Source organism: Triticum dicoccoides, chromosome 4A (assembly GCF_002162155.2).
Source record: "Triticum dicoccoides isolate Atlit2015 ecotype Zavitan chromosome 4A, WEW_v2.0, whole genome shotgun sequence".
NCBI classification, from domain to species: Eukaryota; Viridiplantae; Streptophyta; class Magnoliopsida; order Poales; family Poaceae; genus Triticum; species Triticum dicoccoides.
In genome coordinates this window covers 250,550,731-250,564,993 of record NC_041386.1, presented here as the reverse complement: position 1 = coordinate 250,564,993, position 14,263 = coordinate 250,550,731, and the positions used below count along the sequence as shown (strand labels likewise).

The 14,263-nt window shown below is 46.4% G+C and overlaps 1 protein-coding gene across 1 annotated transcript; it reads left to right on the top strand.

The window, feature by feature from the left end:
- The first annotated feature begins 1,466 nt into the window (after positions 1 to 1,466).
- Positions 1,467 to 5,178, top strand: LOC119285740 (peter Pan-like protein). The gene is made up of 6 exons (XM_037565070.1): positions 1,467 to 1,801; positions 1,914 to 2,144; positions 2,238 to 2,330; positions 2,414 to 2,601; positions 4,455 to 4,648; positions 4,738 to 5,178. The coding sequence occupies exons 1-6, from the start codon at positions 1,520 to 1,522 to the stop codon at positions 4,848 to 4,850; spliced, it is 1,101 nt and encodes a 366-aa protein (XP_037420967.1). The 5' UTR covers positions 1,467 to 1,519; the 3' UTR covers positions 4,851 to 5,178.
- The last annotated feature ends 9,085 nt before the right edge of the window (positions 5,179 to 14,263 follow it).

Genomic DNA, 14,263 nt, shown 5'->3' with positions numbered 1-14,263 from the left:
TGCGGCGCGAGCGCTCGTGTGTGCCGCGCGCGGAAGCGGAGTCCCCAAATACAGAACGCGAGTTGGCGATTCGGACCACTCGCCCAACTCCATATGCCGTGCACGCGGTTATTGCGCGCCCGCTGGAGCCACTCTACCGGTTGCGCGCGCTAAAATGGCCAATTTTGCGGCGCGACTGTTGGAGATGCTCTGAGCCAGGGGATAGGCACTTACTTTATTTGGCCGGCCGCTAGCGAACGCTAGCGAGCCCCCGGCCGCCAGCTAGACCCGTCCCTTATTTTTTTGAGATGACCCAACTCGCTTGGCAGGGGTCTGACCCTGCTCGCCCCGGATGCGGCTTGCCTGCTCGCTCTCGGTGCTCCCATCCGTGCTCCCATCCGTTGCTTTCTCATCCCACGGCTCCAGTCAACTCTCTCCTCTCGTTGTCCAAAACAAATCACATAGAGTTCTGTATTCTCTTTCCTGTACATGTATCTGTATTTGCATCACGCCGCCTGCGTATTCTATCAAGACGTCACCGACGAGGCTGGGCTTAAGAACCTCGCGTTCGCTGGCGATCCGGCGCCGCCCAAGTTCGTTGGCCGTTAATCAGTCAGCACCGACAGATCGAGCCGAACACGCTGGTGAAGCCGACTAGCCTCGGCTCACCGGCATGGAAGATAACATCAATTTCTAGACTGTCGGCCAGGACCCAACCACTGTCACCGGCATTGAGATGTCGGTGCGCGCCGGGAAGTAGTACAACTCACGGTGGTAGTGCCGTAGTGGTACGCCATCATACGTACTCTAGGCAAGCAAATCTAATCGCTCACCTCTATGTAGTAGCCTACTCTAAGCCGATTCATACTCGCCAATGTCAAATAGACATGCCATGCCATGCCCATACGTGGAGTAGGTAGTAAATGGATTAACCGGGGACGCGGAGGAGCTACAACTTGAGCAGCATCGTGATTATTTCCATGTTTTGCTGCGTCGCCGCACAGTCCCCTCCACCGGAAAGGCCTCTCATGCCCCATGCTACCGGTAGGAGAAAGATCACGAGCGCAAGGAAGACGGCGGACGCCGCGGCACAGTCCCCTCCATCGACCCCCTGCTTGAGTACGCGTGGCCTCTGTCAGATCACGAGCGTTGCTAGGACGGACTGAGCCTAATGCGATACGTATGCGGGTATGAAGAACAGAAGCAATACGGAGTTGTACGCGATTTTGTTTTGACAAAGAGAGAAGAATTAATTGGCGCCATAGGATGAGAAAACAACGGACGGGAGCACGGATGAGGCGGGAGCAGGCAAGCTCCGTCCGCTCGCCCGTCCCTGTCTCCGCCCATGATCGCCGCGAAAGGACCAAAGGGCCATGTTCGACCGTCTCTCACGGGCTGGCCTGATAAGACATGAGAAGTACCCAGGCCCATCATTTCGTAAGCCCATTAACTATTAGTCCTACAAAACCCTAACCCCCCATCCTTAGGCCCCCTACCGCCTCAGAAGTTACGCATCTGCTCTGCTGCCCAAAACCTAACCATGGCGCGAGTCCGCAGCAACGGGCGGCGTGGCGGCGGCAGTGGCGGTGGAGGCGGCGGCGGCGGCAAGGGGAAAGGAAAGGGAAAAGGCCCGGGCAAGTGGAAAATGCCGTTGTCGGTGGCGCGGAAGCAGCAGGCGGTGCTGGCGAACGTGGACCAGGTCACCGGCGAGAGGATCCCCAAGAGCTTCGTCTTCTCGCGCGGCAAGCTCCCCTCCACGCTCCGTCACCTCCAGCAGGACCTCCGCAAGCTCATGCTCCCCTACACCGCCCTCAAGCTCAAGGTCCCTATCTTAATCCCCTATTCCATCCCCGCAGCCCCAAACCAATTCGGTGATTCCGTTTCTTAGCATCTTAACGAGCCACAATTTGCTTTTCTGTTCATAAAATTAACAGGAGAAGAAGAGGAACAACCTCAAGGACTTCGTCAACGTTGCCAGTCCATTGGGTGTTACGCATTTCTTGATCCTCTCGAACCCAAAGAGCTTGCCGCACTTGCGCTTCGCCAAGTCACCGCAGGGCCCAACCTACACTTGTCAGATTTCAGAATACGCTCTTGCGGCTGACATCGCAAACTCCCAAAAGCGGCCTAGGTGTCCTGCAGAGATATTCAAAAACTCGCCTCTGGTATAAGCTGGATTTTGTTCTGTTCTTTTAATAGGTTACGTTTTTTAGTTACAAAATCAACTCACCTTTGTTGTGGAATCACGTGTTTTGTAGGTCGTGCTCAGTGGTTTCAATGGCCTGGGCGAGCCTTTCAAGAGTTTTGTTACCTTCTTTAGGCATTTGGTCCCTGCTATTGATACAGATACTGTAAGTACTGCATGATATCTTGGCGATGGAACTTTATATCTTCTTTCTGGCATACTAAAATGATAGCGTATTTTCAATTGTAGGTTAAGCTATCAACCTGTCAAAGAATATTATTGCTACAGTATGACAAAGAGACGGAGGCTATCGATTTCCGGCATTACTCCATCAAGCTACAGCCTGTTGGCATCAGCCGCAAGATTAGAAAACTCATGCAGAACAATCAAGTGCCAGACCTAAGGGATCTTAAAGATGTTAGTGATTATGTGACAAAGTAAGAACTGAATCACCTTTCTTACAGTGTATTATAAGATATGTTTCAAGCGTGTGTTAATACTATGGTCTTTAATCGGTTGGCATGTGCCATCTAGAATGGGAAAATTGGTATGCTTAAATGCAAATTTAGATTCAAAATTAACAAAAAAAAACTTTGATTTGATATAGAGAAAGCCCCAACAGTTTCATTGTTCATTAGATTCCCTCGATCTATCATACAGGAAGTACTGCCTCCATTTTTATTTACTCCACATATTAGCTTCCTAAGTCAAACTTTGTTATTTTGTAGAAAAAGTTATTAACATCAGCATTGTATATATTTTCACACCATATATATTTGTTATTGTAAATGTTTATATTGTTTTCTATAAACTTGGTCAAATTTTCTAAAGTTTGACCTAGGACAAAGCTAATGGGTGGAGTAAATAAAAACATAGGCAGTATGTAGACATGATATGATATGTGAGAAATTCAACTTGTGTTTGAGCAATCTGACAGATTTTCTACACTCCTATCACATGCTTGAAAACTTGCAACCCTTCTAAGCAGATCATTGTATATACCCCCTCCATTTCAAATTACTTCGCATATTGGGCTTTCGCTTGGCTAGGCCTCCTTTGGAACAAATGATAGGAATATTATAGGAATAGGAATTTCATAGGAAGTGAGATGACATGCATCTCAATTCGTATAGAGAAAGAGATGCCATTTGATGCATAGGATAGGAAATTTTCCATTGAGTCTAAGCTAATATTTTTTTCCTTTGAAATGTGAAGGGTTGGATCCTATCCTACATAGGAATAGGAATCCATTCCTACAAACCAAAGGGCATCATAGAATTTTTTCCTTTGAAAATCCTATCCTATGAAATTCCTACAAGATCCCTACAAACCGAAGGAGGCCTAAGTCTTTGAACAATTACTACACTATTATTATATAACTTTGTGATACAAAACCGTAAACACAACTAATTACTTTGGAGTATGAATCTAGTGACATCAATGTTAGGTCAGGTAAAGCATATACTGATATGCCCATTTTCCATGTCCACTGAAACCATTTAAGATGTTATAAAGAAGAGTACTTCTAATTATGAGTGGAATGCAGATTCAACTATTCAAGATGTTTATTGTGCAGTGCTTATAGATGGTTTTATCTACACAATGAATCTAGTTATTGCAGTTATCTGTTGCTTTTAGACCAGCTCGCTCAATTGTTTGTTACTTTGAAGTTAGACAGCAGTGACAGTTTTAACATTATGGCTTGATTTGTCCAGTTTTATAATTATGAAGAAAAACCTACTACTACTCATATTCCTTACAATGTGCCCCCTTCCCTAACTATCCATTGCTCCATTGGACAATCTGACAGTTTAAAGACATTCCCTTGCTTTACGCCATCACCAGCTTCCTTTTGAAGGTTGTATTTTATAAATATGTTTCTCCAGCTAGTCCAATATACAACATTGGATGACTACCTATGGTGTTTCCCATGAAATGTATTTTGATAGTTAAGAAAAAACAATCGATCAAGATATATTTTCTGTGTTTTCAGATGGAAATGAAAATTCAAGAAATGAATTTAATTTGCATTTTTTTTACAATTGTAGTCGGTTGTTCACTGCTTTCTGACCAGTTCGCTCAATGATTTGTTACATTGGTATTATATAATAGTGACGATTTAAATGCCATGTCCTGATTTGTGACTTAATACACCAAAACCTACTGTTCCTCAAATTCTGTCTATAATGAGCCCCCTTTGTTTGCTTGTCCATTTGCAATACAACCAAACCTACTGTTCCTCAAATTCTGTCTATAATGAGCCCCCTTTGTTTGCTTGTCCATTTGCAAGAGCTGGATATGGATCTGAAAGCGAACCAGACGATGAAGCAGCGACTGTAAGTCTAGCAAGTGATATAGACAAATTGAACAGAGCATCCCGAAAAAGTGCCGTCAGACTCCAAGAGGTCGGACCAAGAATGACCATGCGCTTAGTTAAGGTTGAATCTGGGCTATGCTCGGGCGACATCTTGTACCCACAATCTGGTAAGTTCCATTTGTTGACGTGGTGGTTCTTTTGAAATGCAAATCGCATGTTACTTTTTTGTCCTGAACTTCAATGCTATGTTATACAGTTGGAAAAGAAGATGTGAAGGAGGGACAAGAGGAAGAAGAGATAGAAGATGCTGAGGATATGATGGAGCTGGTGGATGGGACGGAGGAGGACGACACGGGTGACGAAGAGTAGCCTAGATGAGCTCGAGTGGTGCTGAGCAGCAGCCTATGATGATTGCTAAAAATGTGAAGCAACTGGTGTATTGCGACAACATTATGAGTTTTGATCCTTGAGAAAGCATAGTAGAGAAGTCGCTCTCGAAAAAGAGAGGGATAAAGCTCTTGAAGTGATAATCCTTATTTTGGTCGAATCCGAATGGTTTTTAGCCGTGTAACATGATACATATTCTGTATTTACCTCAGTTTTGCCTTAGGAGGGTGCATATAAGCACTAGCTGCTGCGTTTGAAGTTGGATATTGGATTGTGAATTATTGTCATGGAGCATGACCCAGATATTTCACTTTTGGAAGAGTTGCTGTGAAGGCTTCCTAGGACCTGTGAATCTCAACCATGAGGCAAGCAGCGATCCGGTTTCAGGTTATTCTTGTGCAGCAGAGGAAGCAGAAATTCAGAAATTGCCTTGCCGGTGACATTAAAATCCTTCCTCGCTGGTATGATTTTTCTTGTTCTGCCTTGCTCTCTGGGTTCAGCTATCTTGAAGCATACTTTACCCCGCGGCAAAAGGAATAATCCGTTGCTCGAATCGATGCCGATCCCCGATTACCAGTAGGCACATGCATGATTTAGGCCGAGAGGAGGATCCGAGAGCCTGCATCAGGCGGGGGCAGTGAAACACATATAATAACTTTTCTCGCGCGATTTAGATCTGAATTGCGTCGCCGATCGTTCTACCATGTTATTGTGTCGGCTCTGTCTGACAGGCGACAAGTGGTAGCTCCGGCCCACTTGTTTGTGGAGGCAATGAGTAGGTTCCTCGAGATCCTGAGATGCAGGCGCCGATAATTAAAATGCAGTGGAACTTTCGTCTTAAGTGCGTACAAATGAGATCGCGGTACTCCAGCCGGTTCCTGAACAATTCAAAAAAACAAATAAAAAAAACACGCACACACAAACCACTCAAATCAGTGAGCATGGAGCTCAATGCTCATGTTTACAAACAGCTACTGTATCTGCTTTCTAAACGGGTAGAAAGGGAGGCGGATGCGACATTCATGGCAATAATAAGATGTTGGTCTCCTGAGGCTAGTCCTAGTGCTTCAGCCTGGATGGGTGCTAAGCCTGCCAGCTGAGCAAAAAACTGATGTGTCACATTAATTAATGATGGTCCCTGGCCCACGCGTCATTGCTGTTTCATACTCGTACATCTACATGAATCTTCTGTGTTACTCCGAGAACATAATTGTTAGAAGAGAGAGAGGATTGGTGGAATATATATATATATATATATATATATATATATATATATATATATATATATATATATATATATATATGAGTATATGATCTACTTGAAGTACAAGTCAAGACAGAATATTTTCTAGTCTAACCTATGTTTCCTAATACAATCACGTTAGTCAATATCCCCCCGCAGTCACAACGGCAGCGACGCAGACGATGAGACTGGAGAAGAATTCGAAAGCAAGCCGACGGACACCACCCCACAGTCGTAACGGTCGATGCATCGCGGAGTCATGGCTGGAGTGGAAACCAACGAGGTTGCTCAAGCAGGCGGTAACCCTTTGTGCCGTTTGTCGATGTAGCCAAGAGCGTGGGTGGTGGAGGCGTGGTCAAGGTAGCCATGCGAAGAATGCCATGGTCGATGTCGAGTCGGGGTGGCCGGTGTCGAGAAAGTCGCCGTGGAGCCGCGGGCGCAAGGGGGCGTCGAGTTAGTATGGGCGCAGTGGTGTCGAAATAGTGGTGCGCCGGGAAGAAAACGAAGTTGACGAGGCGTCGCGCCGGGGTTGCCAAACCCGGGGACACGTCGTAGACGAAGGAACATGTCGGTGTTGCCAGCACCGGGCATGCGTAGACGGTCGAAGACGAAGTTGACGAAGCGCCGCACCAGGCTTGCCAGGCCCGAGGACACGTCGTGGACGAAGGCACACAACGGTGTTGCCAGCACCGGGCATGCGTAGACTGGGACCTGCACGAGCTGTACGCCATGCCGAAGAGGTCGGAGAGGCCAACAAAGAAGGACCCGACGACGGTTGCGACGCCAATCGGCGCGGGGACAGTGTCGCCCGCGGTTGTCGGAGTGGATGAAGCGGTCGGGGTAGATGACGGCGACGCGGGCGACGAGCTGGTGCTGGACGAAGGCGAAGGGGGTGGACGGGCGGCGGCGGCTACGGAGGTAGCGGTGGCAGCGACCAAAGAAGAGCGGCGGCGGCAGCCTGACGGCGGCGGCGGATAGGTTAGGAGTGCGGCGGCGGTGCTCGAAGTAGGCGAAGAACCCTGACAGCGTGACGAAGACCGGCGCGGACGGTGGCATTCCCGCGCCAAGGGAGACGGCGCGACGCATACCATAGGAGGTCGACACGCGGTGACGACAGAGTGGACCATGGGCCGCGGCGCTACAGCCCGAAGGGGCGACGCAGCTGCGGCAGGCGGATCGGGGCGATGGTGGGAAGACCTTGGGGCGGTGGCGGGACCACGGGCCGCGGCACTACGGCCCGAAGGGGCGATGCAGCGGCGGAGCGCGGGTCGGTGCTGTTGGAAATATGCCCTAGAGGCAATAATAAAATGGTTATTATTGTATTTCCTTGTTCATGATAATTGTCTATTATTCATGCTATAATTGTATTAACCGGAAACCGTAATACATGTGTGAATACATAGACCACAACATGTCCCTAGTAAGCCTCTAGTTGACTAGCTCGTTGATCAATAGATGGTCATGGTTTCCTGACCATGGACATTGGATGTCATTGATAACGGGATCACATCATTAGGAGAACGATGTGATGGACAAGACCCAATCCTAAGCCTAGCACAAGATTGTGCAGTTCGTATGCTAAAGCTTTTCTAATGTCAAGTATCATTTCCTTAGACCATGAGATTGTGCAACTCCCGAATACCGTAGGAGTGCTTTGGGTGTACCAAACGTCATAACGTAACTGGGTGGCTATAAAGGTGCACTACGGGTATCTCCGAAAGTGTCTGTTGGGTTGGCACGAACCGAGACTGGGATTTGTCACTCTGTGCAACAGAGAGGTATCTCTGGGCCCACTCGGTAGGACATCATCATAATGTGCACAATGTGACCAAGGAGTTGATCATGGGATGATGTGTTACGTAATGAGTAAAGAGACTTGCCGGTAACGAGATTGAACAAGGTATCGGGATACCGACGATCGAATCTCGGGCAAATACTATACCGGTAGACAAAGGGAATTTTATACGGGATTGATTGAATCCTCGACATTGTGGTTCATCCGATGAGATCATCGTGGAGCATGTGGGAGCCAACATGTGTATGCAGATCCCGCTGTTGGTTATTGGCCGGAGAGTTGTCTCTGTCATGTCTACGTGTCTCCCGAATCCGTAGGGTCTACACACTTAAGGTTCGATGACGCTAGAGTTGTAGAGATATTAGTATGCGGTTAACCGAAAGTTGTTCGGAGTCCCGGATGAGATCCCGGACGTCACGAGGAGTATATATATATATATATATATATATATATATATATATATATATATATATATATATATATATATATATATATATATATATATATATATATATATATATATATATAGAAAGTCCAATTTCGGCCATCGGGAGAGTTTCAGGGTCACCGGTATTGTACCGGGACCACCGGAAGGGTTCCGGGGGTCCACTGGGTGGGGCCACCTGTCCCGGAGGGCCCCATGGGCTGAAGTGACGTGGGAACCAACCCCTGGTGGGCTGGTGCGCCCCCCTTGGGCCTCCCTTGCGCCTAGGGTTGGAAACCCTAAAGGGGTGGGAGCGCCTCCACCTGGCTTGGGGGTCAAGCCACCCCCTAGGCCGCCGCCCCTCCCATTAGATGGGATCTCTAGGGGCCGGCGCCCCCCAGGGCCCCTATATATAGTGGAGGGGAGCAAGGGCAGCAGCACCCTAAGCCCTGGCGCCTCCCTCCCTCCCGTGACACCTCTTCCTCCCCGCTTGCGCTTGGCGAAGCCCTGCCGGGATCCCACTACCACCACCACGCCGTCGTGCTGCTGAATCTCTATCAACTTCTCCTCCCCCTTGCTGGATCAAGAAGGAGGAGACGTCTCCGCTCCGTACGTGTGTTGAACGCGGAGGTGCCGTCCGTTCGGCGCTAGGATCATCGGTGATTTGGATCACGACGAGTATGACTCCATCAACCCCGTTCTCTTGAACGCTTCCGCTTAGTGATCTTCAAGGGTATGAAGATGCACTCCCTCTCTCTCGTTGCTAGATGACTCCATAGATTGATCTTGGTGATGCGTAGAAAATTTTAAATTTCTGCTACGATCCCCAACAGTGGTATCAGAGCTAGGTCTATGCGTAAATTCTATGCACGAGTAGAATACAAAGTAGTTGTGGGCGATGATTTGTTCAATTTGCTTGCCGTTACTAGTCTTATCTTAATACGGCGGCATTGTGGGATGAAGCGGCCCGGACCGACCTTACACGTACACTTACGTGAGACAGGTTCCACCGACTGACATGCACTTGATGCATAAGGTGGCTGGCGGGTGTCTGTCTCTCCCACTTTAGTCGGATCGGATTCGATGAAAAGGGTCCTTATGAAGGGTAAATAGCAATTGGCATATCACCGTTGTGGTTTTGCGTAGGTAAGAAACGTTCTAGCTAGAAACCCATAGCAGCCACGTAAAACATGCAACAACAATTAGAGGACGTCTAACTTGTTTTTGCAGGGTATGCTATGTGATGTGATATGGCAAAAAGGATGTGATGAATGATATATGTGATGTATGAGATTGATCATGTTCTTGTAATAGGAATCACGACTTGCATGTCGATGAGTATGACAACCGGCAGGAGCCATAGGAGTTGTCTTAATTTATTTATGACCCGCGTGTCAATGAAAACACCATGTAATTACTTTACTTTATTGCTAACTGTTAGCCATAGTAGTAGAAGTAATAGTTGGCGAGGCAACTTTATGAAGACATGATGATGGAGATCATGATGATGGAGATCATGGTGTCATGCTGGTGACGATGGTGTTCATGGCATGCCGCGCCTCAAAGATGGAGATCAAAGGCGCAAGATGATATTGGTCATATCATGTCACTTTATGATTTGCATGTGATGTTTGTCATGTTTACATCTTATTTGCTTAGAACGATGGTAGCATAAATAAGATGATCCCTCACAATAATTTCAAAAAAGTGTTCCCCCTAACTGTGCACCGTTGCTAAGGTCCGTTGTTCCGAAGCACCACGTGATGATCGGGTGTGATAGGTTCTAACGTTCGCATACAACGGGTATAGGCTAGATTTACACACGCAATACACTTAGGTTAACTTGACGAGCCTAGCATGTACAGACATGGCCTCGGAACACGGAAGACCGAAAGGTCGAACATGAGTCGTATAGTGGATACGATCAACATGAAGATGTTCACCGATGATGACTAGTCCGTCTCACGTGATGATCGGACATGGCCTAGTTGACTCGGATCATGTATCACTTAGATGACTAGAGGGATGTCTATCTAAGTGGGAGTTCATTGAATAATTTGATTAGATGAACTTAATTATCATGAACATAATCAAAAGGTGTTTGCAAATTATGTCGTAGCTCACGCTTTGGTTCTACTGTTTTAGATATGTTCCTAGAGAAAATTTAGTTGAAAGTTGAAAGTAGCAATTATGCGGACTGGGTCTGTGAACTGAGGATTGTCCTCATTGCTGCACAGAAGGGTTATGTCCTTAATGCACCGCTCAGTGTGTTGAACCTCGAGCATCGTCTGTAGATGTTGGGAAACATCTGACATACACGTTTTGATGACTACGTGATAGTTCAGTACGTAATACTAACGGTTTAGAATTGTGGCACCAAAGACGTTTTTGAAACGTCGCAGAACATATGAGATGTTCCAAAGACTGAAATTGGAATTTCAGACTAGTGCCCACGTCAAGAGGTATGAGACCTCTGACAAGTTTCTTAAGCCTGCAAACTAAGGGAGAAAAACTCAATCGTTGAGCATGTGCTCAGATTGTCTGAGTACTGCAATCGCTTGAATCGAGTGGGAGTTAATCTTCCAGATGAGATAGTGATGGTTCTCCATAGTCACTGCCACCAAGCTATTGGAGCTTCATGATGAACTATAACATATCAGGGATAGACATGATGATCCTTGAGCAACTCGCGATATTTGACACCGCGAAAGTAGAAATCAAGTAGGAGCATCAATTGTTGATGATTAAACCACTAGTTTCAAGAAGGGCAAGGGAAAGAAGGGATACTTCATGAGACGGCAAATCAGTTGCTGCTCTAGTGAAGAAACCCAAGGTTGAACCAAACCCGAGACTAAGTGCTTCTATAATGAGGGGAATGGTCATTGAAGCAGAACTACCCTAGATACTTGGTAGATGAGAAGGCTGGCAAGGTCGACAGAAGTATTTTGGATATACGTCATATTATTGTGTACTTTACTAGTACTCCTAGTAGCACCAGGGTAATAAATACCGGTTCGGTTGCTAAGCGTTAGTAACTCGAAATAAAAGGCCGCGGAGACTAGCTAAAGGTGAGATGACGATATGTGTTGGAAGTGTTTCCAAGGTTGATGTGATCAAACATCGCACGCTCCCTCTACCATCGGGATTGGTGTTAAACCGAAATAATTGTTATTTGGTGTTTGCGTTGAGCATAGACATGATTGGATTATGTTTATCGCCACACGGTTATTCATTTAAGGAGAATAATAGTTACTCTGTTTATTTGAATAATACCTTCAATGGTCTTGCACCTAAAATAAATAGTTTATTGAATCTCGATCATAGTGATACACATGTTCATGCCAAAAGATATAAGATAGTAATGATAGTACCACATACTTGTGGCACTGCCATTTGAGTCATGTTGGTATAAAACGCATGAAGAAGCTCCATGTTGATGGATCTTTGGACTCACTCATTTTGAAAAGATTGAGATATGCGAACCATGTCTATTGGTAGATATGCATGAAGAAACTCCATACAGATGGATCATTTGGACTCACTTGATTTTCAATCACTTGAGACATGCAAATCGTACCACATGGGCAAGATGACTGAAAGGCCTTGTTTTCAGTAAGATGGAACAAAAAAGCAACTTGTTGCAAGTAATACATTTTGATGTGTGCAGTCCAATAAGTGCTGAGGCACGCAGTGGATATCGTTATGTTCTTACTTCACAGATGATTTGAGTAGATGTTGAGTATATTTACTTGATGAAACACAAGTCTGAATTATTGAAAGGTTTAAGTAATTTCAGAGTGAAGTTGAAGATCGTTGTGACAAGATGATAAAATGTCTATGATATGATCATAGAGATGAATATCTGAGTTACGAGTTTGGCACACAATTAAGACATTGTGGAAATTGTTTCACAACTAATACCGCCTGGACCACCATAGTGTGATGGTGTGTCCGAACATCACAATCGCACCCTATTGGATATGGTGCATACCATGATGTCTCTTATCGAATTACCATTATCATTTATGGGTTAGGCATTAGAGACAACCGCACTCACTTTAAATAGGGCACCACACAATTCCGTTGAAACGACACTACATGAACTATGGTTTAGAGAAACCTAAGCTGTCGTTTCTTAAAAGTTTGGGGCTGCGATGCTTATGTGAAAATTTTTCAGGCTGATAAGCTCAAACCCAAAGCGGATAAATGCATCTTCATAGAATACCCAAAAATAGTTGGGTATACCTCCTATTTCAGATCCGCAAGCAAAAGTGATTGTTTCTAGAAACGGGTCCTTTCTTGAGGAAAAGTTTCTCTCGAAAGAATTAAGTGGGAGGATGGTGGAGACTTGATGAGGTTATTGTGACACCCCCATTCGACCGTACACTAATCATACACGCAAATGTGTACGATCAAGATCAGGGACTCACGGGAAGATATCACAACACAACTCTACAAATAAAATAAGTCATACAAGCATCATATTACAAGACAGGGGCCTCGAGGGCTCGAAAACAAGAGCTCGATCATAGACGAGTCAGCGGAAGCAACAGTATCTGACTACAGACATAAGTTAAACAAGTTTGCCTTAATAAGGCTAGCACAAACTGGGATACATATTGAAAGAGGCGCAGGCCTCCTGCCTGGGATCCTCCTAAACTACTCCTGGTCGTCGTCGGCAGGCTGCACGTAGTAGTAGGCACCTCCCGAGTAGTAGTAGTCATCATCGACAGTGGCGTCTGGCTCCTGGGCTCCAACGTCTGGTCGCAGCAATCGGGTATAGGAAGGGGGAAAAGAGGGAGCAAAGCAACCGTGAGTACTCATCCAAATTACTCACAAGCAAGGAGCTACACTACATATGTATGCATTGGTATCAAATGGAAAAGGGGGTATCATATGTGGACTGAACTGCAGAATGCCGGAATAAGAGGGGGATAGCTAGTCCTTTCGAAGACTGCGCTTCTGGTAACCTCCATCTTGCAGCAGGAGAAGAGAGTGGATGGTAAGTTCACCAAGTAGCATCGTGTAGCATAATCCTAACCGATGATCCTCCCCTCGTCGCCCTGTGAGAGAGCGATCACCGATTGTATCTGGCACTTGGAAGGGTGTGTTTTATTAAGTATCCGGTTCTAGTTGTCATAAGGTCAAGGTACAACTCCAAGTCGTCATGTTACCGAAGATCACGGCTATTCAAATAGATTAACTTCCCTGCAGGGGTGCACCACATAACCCAACACGCTCGATCCCATTTGGCCGGACACACTTTTCTGGGTCATGCCCGGCCTCGGAAGATCAACACGTCGCAACCCTACCTAGGCACAACAGAGAGGTCAGCACGCCGGTCTAAATCCTATGGCGCAGGGGTCTGGGCCCATCGCCCTTTGCACACCTGCATGTTGCGAACGCGGCCGGAAGCAGACCTAGCCTAGCAGGCGTTCCAGTCCAATCCGGCGCGCGCCGCTCAGTCGCTGATGTCACGAAGGCTTCGGCTAATACCACGACGTCGAGTGTCCATAACTGTCCCCGTGTAGATGGTTAGTGCGTATACGCCAGTGGCCAGACTTAGATCAAATACCAAGATCTCGTTAAACGTGTTATCTTGAAATAACCACGAACGCCGACCAGGGCCAGTCCTAGGTGGTATCAACCTGCCCTGTCACTTCGCCACAAAGATCCACATAGAGGGCTGTCGGGAAAGTATGTCCTTCCAGCCCCCAATTCGTGAATCAACCGCGGGTACTCCTCGAGCCAACCCGACTTTAGTCATCACATGTATCATGTATAAAGTATATAGTATGTACCCGTGATCACCTCCCGAGTGATCATGGCCCGATAGTATAGCATGGCAGACGGACAAGAAAGTAGGGCCACTGATGATAAACTAGCATCCTATACTAAGCATTATGATTGCAGGTAAAGGTAACAACAGTAGT